Source organism: Sprattus sprattus (assembly GCF_963457725.1).
Source record: "Sprattus sprattus genome assembly, chromosome: 3".
Classification (NCBI taxonomy): Eukaryota; Metazoa; Chordata; class Actinopteri; order Clupeiformes; family Clupeidae; genus Sprattus; species Sprattus sprattus.
This window is the reverse complement of record NC_137922.1, coordinates 38,935,127-38,954,021: the sequence shown is the minus strand read 5'-3', so window position 1 is coordinate 38,954,021 and position 18,895 is coordinate 38,935,127. Positions and strand designations below refer to the sequence as shown.

The 18,895-nt window shown below is 46.6% G+C and overlaps 1 protein-coding gene across 5 annotated transcripts in view; it reads left to right on the top strand.

Annotated features, from left to right (window-relative positions):
* Positions 1-1,736: 1,736 nt before the first annotated feature.
* kcnc3b (potassium voltage-gated channel, Shaw-related subfamily, member 3b) overlaps positions 1,737-18,895 on the top strand; it is a gene marked incomplete at both ends in the record, with an annotated part of 34,139 nt that continues 16,980 nt past the window's right edge. For 3 of the 5 annotated variants that reach the window (XM_080834854.1, XM_080834853.1, XM_080834857.1), the window contains one exon: positions 1,795-2,415. In XM_080834854.1, coding sequence (XP_080690980.1) covers positions 1,795-2,415 — 621 coding nt within the window. Of the gene's footprint in view, positions 2,416-18,895 lie in introns of all 5 variants that reach the window. The other 2 variants (XM_080834856.1, XM_080834855.1) reach the window with 1 other exon arrangement.

The following is an 18,895-nucleotide window of genomic DNA, read 5'->3' as shown; positions in this document are numbered from 1 at the left end:
TAGAATGTTGACAATGACACTGTGTGTGCAGAGAGAGGACATGAGAGAGAAAGAGAGAGAGAGAGAGAGAGAGAGAGAGAGAGAGAGATTGAGAGACAATGAGAGAGAGAGAATGAGAGACAATGAGAGAGAGAGAATGAGAGAGAGGGAGAGAGAAAAAAGAAAAGGATGAAGCAGAGAGAACAATTCAGGTTTTTACTGCAGCAAAACTCATTCACTCTCTCCCTGTCCCTCTCCCTCTCTCTCGCTCTCGCTCTCTCCCCACCCCCTCTATCCTGCTGCTGCAGCTCTGCTTGTGAAGCTTTACTGCTGTGTGGACATACTGTATGCATGCTCCCTCTCCCTCCCTCTCTCCTTGTTTATCCCACTCTCACTTCGCTTTCTCTCTCTTTCTCATGTGCTCTCCCTCTCGCTCTCATCTCCATTCGTCCTCCTCCCTGTCCCTATTTTGCTTCAGTTGTTTTTCCCCTTTTTAGATCTGCTCTGTCCTTTCCCATCACTCTGTAAACGCTGTGATTTACTGTTCCTCTCTCTCTCTCTTTCCCTCTCTCTCCCCCTCTCCAGCCCCCACCTCTCTCCATAGTGATGAGGCTGCAATGAAACAGGGACTTATTAGCTGGTTCATTTTAAGGGAGGGAAAGATTTAGGGCTGCTCTGGGACAGATGAAAGGGACACGCGCGCGCGCACACACACACACACACACACACACACACACCCACACCCACACCCACACCCACACCCACCCACACACACACACACACACACATACATAAATACACACCGAGAGCGGGAGAGAGAGCAAGAGAGAAATAGATAGAGAGAGTGAAGCATTAACACTCTGCACCAAGTCGCATACGTCACAGAGAAGACTGACAGTGAAGGTGCTTTTTCTCAGATGCTTGTTTTTCCATCTCCCCCTCTTTCTTTCTCTGTCTTCTTTCTGCATTCAGTCTGAATCTCCTGAGCAGTTTCCATATCTTACTCTAAGTCACAGTTTTCCTCTTTCTGTTACATTCACTGACAGAGTTTCTTCTCTATTCTGTGAAAATAACAATGTGTCACTCATATCCACCAAATGCTCAGTTTGAATGCACTGGAGGTCTTCGTGGCAGGTGAGCAAGAGAGAGGCAGACCCCCAACACCCCCCCATCCCCCCCCCCCCATCCCCATATGTTCTGTGTCTATTTTCAGTGAGGCACTAACAATACCACATGCCCTTGCGTCTGCCAGGACTGTTACCTTCAGTAGACGTCCCAGTGCCTAGTACAGTCCACTGCCAAGCTATACTCTTTCAGGTCTCATTTGATCATTAGCAGCCCTTTAGATTCCATAGATTTTTCTCATATTGATCCATTGGCTATACATCCTGTCACCAGTATTTGTTGAACATAGCATTACAGACTCTTCTTGTTATAAGCACTGGTATCTTAATGTGTTCTTTAGTGATATTATTCGGAATGAGACTGTGTTGTCATTGATATGATTACATTCCCACGTGTGATTACACACATGTATTTCTGTCATTCTTACACACACAGACACATATACCTGCAGTGTATATCCTCAAATGTGATCAATGTGCACTAGAGATTTCGTGACTGAATTGTCAACGTTATTGAAGTAGTGCTATGCAATAGAATATTATCTCACAACTCTTTAATTATAAACCTATGAGTAAAACATCTGTCTTTCCCCTCTTTATAACTATCTACCTCTTCTCTCTTTCTCTCCGCAGACTCCTCCTCCCTCCTCCCCCCTCCGTTTTTCCCCTCCTCTCCCTCCCCCGTTCCTCTATGCTCAGTTCGGTGTGTGTCTCCTCTTTCAAAGGGCGCAAGGGTGGGAACAAGTCGGCCAGCAAAGCATGTTACAGCGCAGACATGCCTTGTCCGTCGGAAAGCGAGAAAATTGTGATAAACTGCGGGGGGGTTCGACACGAGACTTACCGCAGTACCCTGAAGACGCTGCCCGGCACCCGCCTGTCGTGGTTGACGGAACCGGACGCATTTAACAACTTCGATTACGACCCCAAAATAGACGAGTTCTTTTTCGATCGCCACCCTTCCGTCTTCTCCTTCATCCTTAACTATTACCGGACGGGAAAGTTGCACTGTCCCAACGATGTTTGCGGTCCGCTGTTCGAGGAGGAGCTCGCTTTCTGGGGCATTGATGAGACGGACGTGGAGGCTTGTTGCTGGATGAACTACCGACAACATCGGGATGCAGAGGAGGCGTTGGACAGCTTCGAGAACCCCGAGCCAGAGGAGGAGGATGACCCAGCGCTCCTGGGAGGCGCGGACGGGGATCTGAAGAGACTTTGCCTCCAAGAGGACGGGGTGAAGCGGAGCTGGTGGCACGTGTGGCGGCCCAGATTCTGGAACCTGTTTGAGGACCCCTACTCGTCCAAATATGCCCGGGTGAGTACCCCTCAATTCGAGAGACGTTTATACCTCTTTAGTCTGTACCTAAATCCCCGAAAGTTATTTATGACCAGACACCTCTCAAAGTTTTGTAAAGTTTATCGACATGATCATGAAGTTGATTGATGATCCATGCGTAATTGTTTAAATATGAAGAGGGGACTGTAATTTCTCAATTAGCCGAAGTGGTCTAATGAAAATTTAAGCAACTTTATGTAAGAACCACGCAGGTAATTCTTAAACTAACAAAAACAAGCGCTTTTGTTTACAATTAAGATCAGATAATGCGCATTATAAATAAAAAAGCTCTTTCTCTTATGAATGTCTGTGTTATTGCTCTATATGTGGTTCATTATTCGGATAGATTCAGTTTGGTCCATGACACCAAACAGTGATAGTTATTCAGTCTTCTCCGTCTATAAAGTCTTCGTCTGGTGTCTGCTTAGATATGATGCACTACAACCCTCTTTACTACACAAGCACATTCCTGTAATGCTTCGGTGCGTGCGCCCTCATACCCAGCTGGGTCTGTGCATCTCCATGATGTCCTTTGGCTCCATCCTTCGCGTTTTCGTTTGTTTGCTTGCTGTCTACTTAGTTTGCAGAATATTATCGGTTGATGCAATCTGATCCGATGAGTGTTGACGCTTTTTAAAACGCAAAGAGCAATAGAAGGAGGTGTCATATTCCCATATAGAGGTTATATAATGAGACCTTTGAAAAAAGCGTCGTTATGCCTACCATTGATGAGAGAGAATGTGTTTCGTGGATGCTAATGGTTTTGTGTGTGTGTGTGTGTGTGTAAACCAGTTTTCACCTTGCACATGAGGGCTATCTCCACAGGTAAACATCAAGTCACAGATACATAAATACACACACACACATATATATTGTAAGTCAGGTGACTGCATTTGTATGTGGAATTGTCTATCTAAGAAATTACTACCACAGTTTACCACAACTATATTGACTGTCTCAGAACCATCCACGCACTGACTCAAACAATAGATGATTTCTGCATGCTGTCAATTGGTTCCTTAATTTGTTTTTATGGTGCTGGTGTTCAGAATGTGAACCCTAGGCCAGTAAGCTCAATAGGCGATCAATACAGCCCTGAGCCGGCTCCATAAATGGGGGGGAGGCACCAATCTGACTTGATCCTGACACATTGGAATAAGAAAGGTCCAATGCTTTCCCCCTTCCGTTACTCTGTGGAGCGTACCTCCACACTGCTGTCCAGACGTATGAGAGGACCATGGTCCCATGCCCAAGCAGCGCAGTGGTTGGCAGTGCGGATGCCTGGATGACCTGTCACTCCAATGCATCATACAACAGCTGTTCTTCAGTTAACAAGACAGCTCAGGGCTCTAGCCGTGTGTTTGTGTGTGTGTTTGTGTGTGAATGTGTGTATGTGTGCCAGTAAACACTTGTAGGAGGAGAGGTGCGCCCATACGTCCTTAGATAATGCAAGGCTTATAAGGAGTGTGAAGGATCGTTATTGAGCACCACTCAGTCCTTGCCAGTGCTTTTATCGTTGTTTGTGGCAATAACATGTCAATAACAGGTCAATAACCTGTCCGGGACTGGGGCGACATGTGTCTCAACTGAGGGATGATGGATTGATATACTGGCAATCGGTTTGTGGTTTTCGAAGTCTGGATAGCAGTGTTTGTGTGTGTGTGTGTGTACTTTCTTTGTCATTGAGACCTGCTTACTATTCCTTGTGTGTTGTCCTTAATGAACGTGTGTGTGTGTGTGTGTGTGACAGTGAAGTGTATGTGTGTGTGTGTGTGGGGGGGGAGCATGTGTGTCTATACATGTACAGGTTGCCATGTACTGTACTTGCTCCATGCAGGGGCTGCTTTTCCCTGTTTTCCCCTGAAACCCGGAGTCAAGGATCTGAGAGCAGGAGAAACGGCACAACTCAGATTGCTGTGGGGGTGGAAGAGGGGGACCAGGGGGAGGGGAGGAAAGAGAGAGAGAGAGGGGGAGAAAAAGAGAGAGAGAGCAGTGGAGGGGAGGGAGGAGATTATTGCCTCGATTTAAAGGAACACGGTTATGATTTAGCACACGGTCTGGACTGTAAAGCATTTATGATGTGTGTTTTAATCAAAGACCATTTCTCATGCTCCGATCTGACCGCAGATCGTCACACACACACACACACACACACACACACACACACACACACTCTCCCACAAAAAACATGCGCCCGTGTACACACACAACACTCAAACACAACAAATAAGCAAATTCTCACACACGCGCCGTCACACGCTCCCACGAGATGTGCGCTCACACCACCACGCAACACAGGAGAGTATCGGTTGCCGTTCTGCTGCAGTGAAGAGAGAGAGAAAGCGAGGCGGAGAGATGGAGAGACAGAGAGATGGAGAGAGAGAGAAAAGAGAGAGAGAGAGAGAGAGCGTATCACCACAGAGTGAGACTGAGATAGAGGGAGAAGGGGAAGATGAAACGTGTGTGAGAATGAGATATAGAGAACGAAGGACAAAGCATGAATGAGCAAACATAAAAAGACAAAGGTGAAAAAGAGTGAGAATAGATAGAGGGAGAGAGAGAGAGCTGCAGACAGAGGGTTTATAGACAGACATATGGAGAGGAGAGAGAAGATGAGAGGGGAGGAGAGGAGAGGAGAGGAGAGGAGAGGAGAGGAGAGGAGAGGAGAGGAGAGGAGAGGAGAGGAGAGGAGAGGAGAGGTGGGGGCAGGGGTCTTGCCGTTACGTCTTCGATCATGACTAAAGGCACCAGAAATCCAATCTGCTTGCCTCCATGTCTGCTGGATATTGATTGATCATTTATCGATTATCTGCGCAGTGTTTGTCTTTCAGCTTACTTTGGGGTCACACTGCCTTGTCATTTTTCCAGCTTCCTTTCATGCCAACACACAGACACACACAAACACACACCCACACACACACAGATACTCACGGACACACAAGCATGCAAGCATGCAAATGTATGTACAACTCAGAGTGCTGCCATTGACTCAGAGTAAATGAGAATCAAGCACAAGAGAACATATTTAATACAATGTTTTTTATCAAACACCAAAATCTCACTTCACTTTTCCAGAGCCTATAGTCCTCTTCATTGCCACAGCATGTCGTCATATGAATGGTAGTCTAAGAATGATGTGATGACGTTAATAACATGTAACTTCAGCATGGTGGTTCTGTAAGATGTATTGACACTCAGAGGGTGTGCAAACAAAATGTATTTGTTTGTTGTCTTTGAAAAAATCTTATTTAAAAATATATATATATACTTTGGCAGGGACAGCACTTAATTGTATTTCAGATCAAACTGGCAATTTTGGGATTGAATTGGATGGAATAAATGAAGCTGCCTCTTTAGGTTGTTTAGATAGCGTCTTGACCGACGGATAATTACTCAGAATACAGGCCCTCTGTTAATCTCCCCCCGCTAATTAACCCCCTCCCCACATTTTTTCCCAATAAATGAGCTCAGCTTTGGCTCTCCAGATGTAAGAAAATATGCCCAGATAGGGAAACAACCACAACTACTGCTCTTCTGTTCTTGACTCATCATAATGTACACCTAAAGTCTTTGCTCCTAATATATTTAAAGCAGAACCGCTACAATAATCTGTTACAGGCCTATGCCCATTACCTTATTTGCATGCCTATTTAGAGCCAATGAATCACTGTTTAAATATGCAGATTACCAACACATCAGTCTCATGAACTGACATTAGTCACAGTTGGTTTAATTTTTTGGGGGGCAATAAAGAACTCTATAATATACCCTAAGACTCTATTGTATATGCCCCAATACTATAATATATACCCTAAAACTCAATTGTATATACAAATCTGTAAGACAAATCTGTGATTTCTGTGAGCACCCCTATGGTCTATAATAGGGAATAATAGAGGGGGAAATCAACAACAAACACAGTGAGTGAAGCAGCCAATAAGGACATTGATCCGCCTGTCCGTCATCCATCCGAGCAAATAAGTGCCGTGGACTGAAGGGGGAGTGGTGTGTTTGTTGGGCTATTGAGTTTCAAAACCATTTACTGCTCTAGAATCACTGATCCTCCCCACTTCTGTTGTATTTGGTCATCCAGCATGGCCGACCTGGATTTGCCGACCTGATGTGCTCATATCCAAAAAGTCACACTTTGTGTGGCCTGCACCAGAAAGATTAATGTTTAATTCAGAGATAAGAGAGCCAATCTAAAAATATATCCATAAATATGGACCTCGGCGCATGTACTCTGTGCGTATGGTCAAAATTCAGGTTTTTTTTTCCATGTGGCAGTTGGTGCACTAAAGCTGTCCTAGCAACTGCATTTCCTATTTTAGTTCATGGTCGTGATCATGAGATAAGCGGGTTGCCTGAGATGTCTTGCCTCATTGGTGTCATCTGCGTGTGTGTATGTATGTGTTTGTGTGTGTGTGTGAGTGTGTGCGTGTGTGTGGAGTAATCAAGCGGACATGCTTGAGTGCATGTGAAGACATGTGTGGATGCAAGTGGACATGCACGTGTGTAGGAATATGTTGTATGAATGTGTGTGTGCATGTGTCTATGTGCATGTGTGTGTGTATGTGTGTGTGTGTGTGTGTGTGTGTGTGTGTGTGTGTGTGTGTGTGTGTGTGTGTGTGTGTGTGTGTGTGTGTGTATTAGATGGTTAGATACCGTAAGTGTAGGGGCTAGGGCATGTTTTATGTTCTCTGCTGGTGATGAAGGACATGTCATGAGCCATAGTGTAATGTAATGGTCATGATGACTGATGGTGTGTGAAGGAGAAGAGCTACGTGTGTGTCGGTAATATCATTAGGTTCTGGAAGGGTCTCTTAGAACTAATAACTATTGATGGAGTTAAAGGCTATATGACCCTTAGTCGGCTGTCATGTAAAAAGAAGACTCTCATGTCACTCTGCATCGGAATGTCGTCTCCATCCCTGAAAATTCCAGGTCATGATTGGAATATTTCATTGACTTCAGGAAGGTTGTCTGTATACTTGTCAGTGCTCAATCTTCATGAGTGTGCATATAAATCTTAATAGATCATACAGGGCATGCCTCCACATGAGCCTTTCCACATGTAAACGTCTGTGTGTTTGTGTGTGTGTGTGTGTGTGTGTGTGTGTGTGTGTGTGTGTGTGTGTGTCTGTGAAGGTCACTTCGCACGGCCCTCAGTTTGCCGTCAGGGATTTCTCCGGACTCCTCTGGAGTCGCGCACCTTTGTCAGAAGAGATGCTTTTCCACTGAGTTCAAGGCTCCTGTCTGCTGCGCTCGACACTAACCTGACCCGGCACGGTTGGGACGGGACGGGCACCCATGGGCCCCTGAAGCAGCAGCAGCACTGTGGACGGAGGGGGCGGGGGGCCTATATATAGCAGTCGGTGTTCGAAGGCGAGGGCAGGGGGACAGGTTTTGGGTGACATTTGGTGTTTACGGTGGGGACAATGCAACTCTACTGCTCGCCTCGCCTCGCCTTCACAAGCCGCTGATGCTGGATACAGGTTCCGCTCCGCTCACCCGGTGGAAATTGACAGGCGGTCATTGGGAGCATGCACGCGCACACACACACACACACACACCCACACACACACACAGAGAGAGAGAGACACAGGCACATACACACACCGGGTCCATCAGGTTGAGGGGTGATGCATGCCACTGCATTTTAGTAATGCTGAGCTGTGAACGCACCATTCCAGTCCTGTTTGTACTGTCCTACATGGTCAAATGAATGAGTCCCCAATTCTCTACTTGGCAAAGCAAACAAACAAAGACATTCCTAAACCTTATTTGTAAGTGAAACTCCTTGAGCGTCATGAGATAAAACCAAAATCTAAATCCCACAAATGCTTCACATGTTAGTAAACACTTAAAATGTATTTAAATAGCTGTAGTAAGAGGTCATTTTAAACCACAGAAACCTCTTTATCTTAGTCACTTCTCTGGCGTGACAAAAAGGTAAGGAGAAGCTGTTTGTTTAGCAGTTCTTAATGGTTAAAGGAGCATTACTGCTCAAAACCAAGTGATTTAAAAGACAGACATTTTCTAGGACTGGAACCAATTCCTTCACTCCATTATGGACAATTCAGCACACGGCAACTGTTTAAAGAAATGAAGCACTCCTCAGTTGCAAAAATCGCATCATTATAAACGGTCACATCTTTTGTGAGTCACCTTGGTTTCTGCAACATTTTGGAAATGTCTTAGAAGGAAAATAAATAAAACCCTTCTGAACAAGTCCCTGCTGTTGCTGCAGGAACTAGTGTGTGCTGTGTGGAGATAGGAGCTCCTCCAACCCCCACCAAATCTGTTACTGATACGCTGTTCCCCTTTCATTACTGGGTCATCTCTAATTTTGCATAGTCTTGTGAGATTATTTGTGCACTAGTTTTGTGCCCTGAGGAAAGCATGGAGGGTCCAGCTTCATTTCTTGTCAGTCGGTGAGGGGAAATATGTTTGAAGGTGACTGCGCCGGATGCCGTCACGCAAGCGGGGGTTTGGTTCCACATCCCTGCCTTTGCCGATTGACTTGGCCGTCCCTCAGAAAAAAAGCTCTGGCCTTTGTGACATCATCTCGGGCGTTTCGTTTAGTGAGCATTCCCAGCAGTGAAGCCTCAGAGAGTCTGTGGGGGGTGGGGTTGGGGGTGGGTGGGGGGTTGTGATGCCCTCTGGTCACGCTCTCATCTTATCGCCAAGGAAGATGCCCGCTTCCTTCACCCATTCTGCCCATCAGAGACCAAGAAATAATGCCATGAATGTCATGAGCAGCTTTTTCTCGGCTTGCGTGGTGCTGTGCGTTTTTTTTTTGTGTGGTTCGAACTGAACATTTCAGAAGGCATTTGTGGGCTCCTCTTAGAGAAGGTGGTCACGCATCAAATCACGTGTACCGATGGGGGACACATGCAGACAGACAAACACATGGATCCTATCCACCGCTCGCACGTTTAAAGTGCCAAGGCTTAGTCATCGCGGATCAGTGCTCTTTGTTGTGACTCACGCTAAACAGTCCAAACACTTAAGCTCTCGCTCTCACTCTCACTCTCAGCCTCTTTCTTTACTGCTAGTTCTTATCCATCTCTATCTCTCCCTCCTGGCACTCTTTCACTATATACTGCCTTTCAGGCGCCAAGAAATAGCAGTGTCAGTGAAATTAGTTTGAAAGGTCAGAGACTTCACAATACTAAACGACCTCTACTCCACCCTCCTCCAGACCCTCATCACAGTAGATTGCCAAGTGGCTTTAATTCATGTGTCTGACTTAAATGCCATGTAAAAACACACATAAACACCCACACCCACAGACACACACATGTGTACATACACACACATTGTATACAGATGTATGGAGGAAAAGTAATGCATTTCAACATGGGAGGGTATGGAAATTAATGACAGTGTGTGTGTCTCTGTGTGTGTCTCTGTGTTTGTGTGTGTGTGTGTGTGTCTCTGTGTGTGTGTCTCTGTGTGTGTCTCTGTGTGTGTGTCTGTGTGTGTGTGTGTGTGTGTGTGTGTCTCTGTGTGTGTGTGTGAGGTTGGCGCCTGGCCTTGGGAAACACACCGTCTTGTGTTTCATTTTTCCCTGACAAGGTTTTGTACCCAGGCACAGTGTCGGCATGCCAGGATGTGGGGTTGGTTGCTCTGGAAACCGAAGCTGCACTGTGCTCCTTGTCCTGATGGGTAACATCATCCACAGGACTGTGGCCAAGTTCCTGAGTGCCTCACGTCATGTAGATCTTTCTCAAGAACATACTTTATACATATAAAGTATCCAGACCCCTTCACTTTAATTCACATTTTGTTATGTAGTAGGCTAATGCTAAAATCATGTAAATTCATTCTTTCCCTCATCAATCTACACTCAATATCCTAGCAAAAAACAAGATTTTAGAAATATTCTTTAAAAGAAAAACTGAAATATCACATTGACATATGGATTCAGACCCTTTGCTATGACACTTAAAATTGAGCTCAGGTGCCTTTCATCTTGATCATCTTTGATATATTCCTACACTTTGATTGGAGTCCACCTGTGGTAAATTCAATTGATTGGACATGGTTTGGAAAGACACACACCGTCTTCAAGGTCTCACAGCTGACAATACATAACAGAGCAAAAACAAAACCATGAGGTCGAGGGGAAAATGTCTCAGCGATAGGATTGTGTCAACCAGGCCTCTTCCTAGAGCTGAACTGAGTCAAAACTGAGCAATCGGGGGAGAAGGGCCTTGGTAAGAAAGGTGACCAAGAAACCAAAGGTTTGAAGGTTGAACCATATCGAACATCTCTGGAGAGACCTGGAAATAGCTGTGCCCAGACAGTCCCCTTCCAACTTAAAAGAGTTTTAGCAGATCTTCAGAGAATCCCCAAATCCAGATTTGCCAAATTTCTGAAAAGACTTGAATCATGTATTCACTTGTTGATGGGGGGGGGGGGGGGGGGGGGACGAATTTAAACAATTTTAGCATAAGGCTGCAACATAACAAAATGTGAAAGAAGTGAAGAGAAGGGTACTTTTCCGTTGTCTTTTGCCATTCATCCGTTTCTTCTTCCATCTTTCACTTTTCTCCTCTTGTGTCCCGTCCTCTTCAGCCTTCCTCTTTATTAGGCTTATTGTTTTAAATAATTAGCTTCCTATGTTCTTATTCTGCTCTCCATTTCTTCTCTTTCATTCTCTTTTCCTTTTCTCTTCTCTTTTTAAGGTTATTCTCCTTTTTTCCATCTGCTCTCTGTTCTCTCTTCTTTCCAATGCTCGTCTCCTTTTCACATATGCTGGATGTCTCCTATTCTGTTCCCCACTACTCCTCTGTTCTTTTCCTTTATCAGCCTTCCCTCCCATTTCTTTCTCTCCTCTCCTCTCCTCTCCTCTCCTCTCCTCTCCTCTCCTCTCCTCTCCTCCTGTTTCTCTCTCTGAATGCTGAGTCAGGACTTCCAATACCAGACTCTGCTACATCACTATGTGGAGCAAGTAGGCGCCCTTGTTCTTTCTTTCTCTCCCTCTCTCTCTCTCTTACTTACTCTCTTACTCACTTTCTGTCTCCTTTTCTCTCAGTCACTCACTCCCACACACACACACACACACACACACACACACACACACACACACACACACACACACACACACACACACACACACACACACACACACACACACACATACACACACATAGAAACACACACACACCTTGGTGCTCTACTACTCAGACATCTCATGAACTGAGACAGTTAGACTCTACTTTCACAAACACACCTCATCCACAAGGGGTCATCAGGTGGCTTCTTGGTAACCTGTTGGGCTAGCCTGATAAGGCATCGAAAATATTATTGAGTGTGCTGAGCTGGAAGGCACAAAACATGTTGTGTGTGTGTGTGTCTGTCTGTGTGTGTGTGTGTGTGTCTGTGTGTCTCACCATCTGGTCAGTCAGGATGCCCCCCATCTATAGCCACCATAGCACAAAATTCTCTATTAAGCATTTTTTAGCCATTGGTCATTGGTTTGGGACCTCCACCCGCAGGTTGTGTTTGTTTTGTGAATTTGAGTGAGTGTAAAGACATATGCATACACAGTGAGAGCCAGAAACAGAGAGAGAGAGAAAGAGCTAGAGAGGGAGAGAGAGAAAGAGCTAGAGGGAGCGTGTGTGGGTGCTCTTCTGAGCCCCATGACTTTTCCTTTTCCTCTTACAAAAGCATTTTTTGTCACGAAGCTCTCAGTTAGATTAAGGACAGAAAGATAGACGGACAGAGAGGTCTGGATGGATTAAGCGAGGGAGGAAGAAAGAGGGAGGAAGAGAGAGGCATAAGAGAGAGGGATATAAAGCCAGAGAGGGAGAGAGAGACAGGGTGGGAGGGACATGAAAGACTGGAGAGACAAAATGAAAGGACATAAACTGAGGTAAGGGAATCAGAGAATGAGAACGAGAGAGAGAAAGAGAGAGGCACATGGTCAACAGAACTAATAGAATAGGAGAGCCACTCTCCTAAACAGCCTGTCACCCTTTGAGACAGTGGAGGCAGGAAGATGGCTTGGGGGCTCTGTCTGTGTGTGTGTGTGGGTGTGTGTGTGTGTTTGTGTGTGTGTGTGTGTGTGTGTGTGTGTGTGTGTGTGCGCGTGCGTGCGAATGTGTGTGTTTGTTTGGAAGCGACAGGGAGAAAGACAGGAATAGTGTGTGTGTCTGGTAGGGGGTTGTGTCGCAAGGACAAACGCACATGGTAACGCTGCAGTGGTCTGGAGCGCATACAAAACAGACAGGATGGAGAGGTAGATGTACCTCCCTCTCTCTCTTTCAGACACACACACACACAGACACACACAGACACACACACACACAGACACACACACATACACACTCAATCTATCTCTATATGAGCCACACTCCCCCCCTCATCCCTCTTCTTCTGCACTCTCATGCATTGTTTGTGTCCTTTTTCTCTCAGATGCTGTCTTTCAAGCACATGCATGTTCTCTTCCTCGTATTCTGCCTACTGTTCCTGTTGCTTGTGTCCTAGGATCCTGGTCCTTACTGCAAAATAATCCCCTCTGTAGTGTCTTGCTGTGTGCGTATGGTGTGTGGGTGTGTTCGTAAATAAGAGTGCATTTACTGTCAAAGTGCCAGGTATTCCACAGATTTAATTTGCATCGCTGCCCATGACAGTTGTAAAGACAACTGGACTTTTACCTCAAACATCCACTGAAGGAAACTGAAGGAAAACATACTGGCCTCTAACTGAAATATCTCCCGACAAAACCTTAAACACGAAACAGAACCACATTTTATAGATATTTTATAAGAGCTTGGGAAACTAGGCACGTGGACACTTCCAATGCATGTACACACACACACCCAGACCTACACCCACACCCACCCACCCACACACACACACACACACACACACACACACACACACACCCTTTTCATTGTCTACACACACACTAATAGATACCCTCAAGTCTTGGCATCGGACCATCTCTTCTTTAGTTTCCTCTCTCCCCCCCATCCCACTGGGCTTCATTCTTCTATACACACACACACACACAGACACACAAACACACGCACATGTGCACACACACACACACACACACACACATACACACACACACATGTGCACACACCTGACCATTCCCCCACTGACCTTCAGGCTCCCGCAGTGTCCTGTGCTGCATCAGGTAACTCTGCAGGTGGTCTCTCTCTCTCTCTCTCTCTCTCTCTCTCTCTCTCTCTTTCTCTTTCTCTCTCTCTCTCTCTCTGACACCATCTTTCTTTCTCCACCCATCTCCTTCCCTCTGGGGTGCTGACGTTTTTATGTCTCTTCAGGTGTAACTGCCCATACCCATACACCCCACCCCCACCAAAGTAAGATGATGCCCCGCTTTCCTTAGTGCTGATTGGTTCTTACCAGATCCCCCTGTCTTCCTCTGGACTTGGTGCACTGCCAGTCACTGTTTTCACTCTGGTTAACAGTTCTATTTTCCCATTTGCACCCCTCACTCTTTTCATCTTTTCCTTTCTGCCCCATATTTTCTTCCCCCCCTCTTTTTTCTCATCTCTCTGTTTGTGTCTCTCCCCCCCTCTCTGTATTTCTTCTATTTTTCTCTCTTTTTCTGAATGGCCTGGGTCTTACTGGTTTTTCCACGCGTTACCTCAGTACAGCAGTTCAGCATTCAAATATATTTTTCAAAAAAGATGCCTTTCACCACAGTCAACATTCAAAAGTAAGATATTTCCTCAAATGCCTTTGGTCATGATTTGGTTAGTATGGCTGCCGGTGGCCATCGTAATGAAATTAGAGTGTTGCCTGTGGTAATGAAATAACATCCAGGGTTGCCTGGCCAGCGCTGGTGAAGTTTCTGACATGATGGCGATGCAGAGGACAAGCAGAGGTGGGAGGGCCGCTTAAGGGGGTGTAACTCCCTGTCATGTTGCGCTAATTTATCCGCAGGAGTTTTTTCTTGCTCCCTCTCCTCTTCATCCGTCTCTACTCCGCATCATAATGTCAGGGGATGATTGAGGAGCCGGCTAGGGGGCTGGGACGGACAGAGGCGACCCACAGGAACAAGAGAAAGGGACGCGGGAGGAGAGATAGATCACCCTTAGTGGTAGTGTTTATGTGATGCCACATCAACACTTGAGCTGGTGGAATGGTCCACCAGTAAGTGTGAGAGACTGATGGAGAGAGGGAGATAAAGAGGAGAGAAGAAGGGTAGGAGAGGAGAGGAGAGTAGAAGGGAGGGGAGGAGAGGAGAGACTGATGGAGATAGGGAGAGGGCAGGATGGGATGGGAGAGGAGAGGAGAGGAGAGGAGAGAAGGGAGCGACAGACAGAGCATGTGAGATTGAATGCGTGAGAGATGGGGAGAGCAGAGTGATGCAGAGAGGATGAAAGCAAGCGAGCGAGTGCAACAGGGACGGAGAGATAGTGATGGATGGATATTAGCAGAGGTGTGTTTTGCATGCAGAATGTGCGGCGCTCTTTAACAGGACTCTGGCGACTGGTGTATTTGCGTGTGTGTGCGTGTATCCGTGTGTGTGCAAGTGTGTTTACTGCGGCACTGCCTCATCACCGTCTCCATGACGACCACTGCGCTAGCTTCCCCTTCCATCACCAAGGACAGAGGCCCGCCAAATACGGCTTCCCCCCCTGCTGCCTGGGGTCTGCTCAGGAGCAGCACCTTGCCAAATAGTGGTCACAGGCTAGCCTGATGAAAACAGTGTCTCTCACACACAGGTTTGTCATTCAAACCGCCTGTGACCTTGAGTTAAACACCCAGCTTCCATTACCGTTCATATTGGGTAAAGTAAGTCGACCAGCTCCTCCTTCTGAGACGCTGTGCTGTGGTGCACATGTACAAAAACACACACACTCTCACACACACTCTCACACACACTCTCTCTCACACACACACACACACACACACATAAATTCCTGGGCATGTGGGCACACGCGAGCACACACCCTTGCAAAAGAGATTTAATTAGTGGTGGAGTGGTGGGCCGTGTGTGAGGGGCATGGCTCGTGCCGCGTGTGTAAGTGAATGATTCTGTGATGGATGCTTCTATTGATCTGGCTGTGCAGGCCTACTTGCCTTTCTTTGTGCAGGGTTCCTGAGGGGAGAGCTCAGGGCTAATACTCTCATAACTGCTACTGTTACAGGTAGGCCAGTGCACGCAACTGTGCTCAGAAATGGCAGACCAGTACAAATGTCATTTAAATACCCTACGGCTAAGGCTGCCTGTGCCAGGGAGCACTGGGTAATAACAACATTTATGCGATGGAATCTATTCAGTGAGTTGCAAACTAGATTTTGACTATCCTTGTTTTGTCAGTTTCTGTTGTGAGCATGTTGTATACTGTAGTTTGATGCTAACAATAGCAATAAGGTTTCCCTACTGTAGTTTGATGCTAACACTACGAATTAGGATAACCTACTGTAGTGTCCTGCTCTGCTAAGACCAGCTGAAAATAACAGTATTACATTTCTGCAAGTGTTTTGCAACATACTACTGATGTTCTGTTCTCCCCAGTTTATGGGAAGTTGGCAAGGTCAGACCTCCAAATTAAGATGCACAACACCCCACTCCCTATCCCAGCCTTTCTGGCATTGCATAATATGCACACAATAAAATACACAACGGATTTCATTTTCTCAAAAACTGCTCTCAAATGCTATGACTACACTTGTGCTATCGGTGCACCACTTACAGTAAACTACCTTTTACATAACCAAACTTGCATGTATCTGATTTAATGAGCATTTTATGATTTCGTCACAGCACTTTACCTCCTCTTTCATCATCTCTCTTGCCTGCCTACAGTATGTTTTCATTGCTTTTAAAAGACATGATTCTCTTTGAACGGCCACACACACACACACACTCACACTCACACCCCCCCCCCCCCCCCCACACACACACACACACACACACACACACACACACACACACACACACACACACACACACACACACACACACACACATATGCACTTACGCACTCACACAAACCTTTAAAAACATTTTTGTTTATATTATTGTGGTCATGAACTCACTGTTCAGCAAGACTGACCTGTAACACACACACACACACACACACTAACGGTTGCAGTCATACATGTGTGTGCGCACACACACACACACACACACAGACACACACACACACACAGACACACACACACACACACACACACACACACACACACACACACACACACACACATTCTGACTCAACTCGTTTTGTCTCATCCAGTCATCTTTGTATTGTTGGTGTGATGGTCTCACCTCGTCTTTACCCTGGCGTTTACACAGGGACATAAGCACTGTTAGTCACTGCCATGATACACACTCTGTATCCCTGAGCTAGTAAAGCAGACGCAGCCCCTTGTCCTTTTCTACATGCATTCTTTCTCTTTTTCTAGCCTTGTTTTTGCCCTCTTTAACCTATGCTATCTGTACGTCCCTTAACATTTCCTTGATGCATCCCACTCTTCTGTCTTCCTAGAGAGAGGAAGAGCGAGAGAGGGAGAGAGAGAGAGAGAGAGAGAGAGAGAGAGAGAGAGAGAGAGAGAGAGAGAGAGGGAGAGAGAGGAAATGACTGGAAGAGCAAACGAGACGCTAAGGGAAAGTGATGCATTTGCTTTAGACAATGAAGCAGAGGGAGAGGAATTTAGAGCCGGAAGGGAATTTGAATGACTGCTCGGACTAAGTGGTGGGGTCTTTAGGAATCAGGGGAAATGCCTGATGCACATCGATATACCAGAGGTTCTCTCTGTCTCCCTCCCTCTCTCTTTCCTGTCTCTCTCTCCCCCTCTCTCTCTCCCTCCCTCTCTGTGTGTGTGTGTGTGTGTGCCTTTCTCTCATTTTGGTCTGTTTCTCTCTGCATGTCATCACTCATGTGTATGAGCCAACAAAGTGGCAGGTTTGTGCAAACCTCAGAGAAAATGGGGGGAGCAGGCACAGAACAAGCGATGGGGGTTGGGGAGAAAGAGGAGATGGGGGGACCGGGGGGACGGGGGGGACGGGGGGTATGGGGGGTGACAAGAGAGTAGGGATAAATATAGAAAAAAAGAAGGGATTTGGGAAGAAGGGAGTGGAGTGGAGGAAGGGGCGAGCAGGTGTATAGCTAGTGGAGTGGGCAAGGAGTAAAGGAGTGACGGAGAACCTGGCTGGTGAGAGGGAGATGGCGAGGGAAGAAGAGGGAGCACTGCAGCGGCAGCAAAGTAGGTCATGCCTGGGCTGGTGAGAAACATGGGAGGGAGAGCAGGAAAGATGGAGGGAGAGAGGGAAAGACAAAGGGAGAGAGGGGAAGATGGAGGGAGAGAGGGGGAGAGGGGAAGATGGAGGGAGAGAGGGGGAGAGAGGGAGAGAGGGGAAGACGGAGGGAGAGAGGGGAAGATGGAGGGAGAGAGGGGGAGAAGAAGGGAGAGCAGGAAACATGGAAGGGAGAGCAGGAAAGATGGAGGGAGAGAGGGGGAGAGGGAAAGATGGAGGGAGAGAGGGAGAGAGGGGGAGAGGCGAAGATGGAGGGAGAGGGCAAGGAAGCAGGATGTTGTGAGGGGGAAAAAAAGAGAGAGGGGGGGGGACAGTCAGTATTAGACCGTGGGGAATAACCTGACAGGCATTACTGCTCCTCTCTGTATCTCGCACTCACAGGGCCTTTGTCTCACACTCAAGCACTAAATGTGAAATAGATACACTTTGGTAGTTTAAAGGAAGAATAGAGAAATGGAGAGGGGGAGGGGGAGAGGTGGATCTGAGGAGAACTATTCAGAATTGATTACAAGAGTAGTGCACACACACACACACACACACACACACAAACACACACACACACACACACACACACACACACACACACACACACACACACACACACACACATACATGTGTATGTATGCACAGGCACAGATACATGCACTCACACACAGGAACTTGTGTGTGTGTAGAGGGAGGTGCAGGTGGATTGAAAAAAAGGAGACAGATACTGGGGTGGTTATGAAACCAATATGGAGGCAAGGAGGGAGGGGAGAAGCGACTCGATTGGTTAAAAAAAGCACTCAACCCCATTTCAGTGCCTGTAGATCGTATTCGCATGTGTTGCTGTATGGGAGATGTACTTACCTATATGTGTGTGTGCATAGGCTGGGATGTTTGTGTGTGAATGTGTGTGTGTGTTGTGTGAGTCAGACGCTAAGGCGGAATACACACACAAGCCCTCAACGCTGGCGTTACAGTATGGATGAGTGTCTTCTCTCGGCCCGTGTGTTTTATAATTCATAGGAATGCATTAAGAGTGGAGTGCAGAACACACACACAGAATCTTAATGAAGGTTCAGTCCATGGAGGCACAAGGGGAGGAGGAAGGGATGACACGAACTGTGGCACAAGTCCCGGTGTTTTTAACGCTATCAACCAGACCCTCCTGGCCCCATTCGCTCTTACCACAACAAATCAGAGCATCTGCTCCAAAGGAATTCT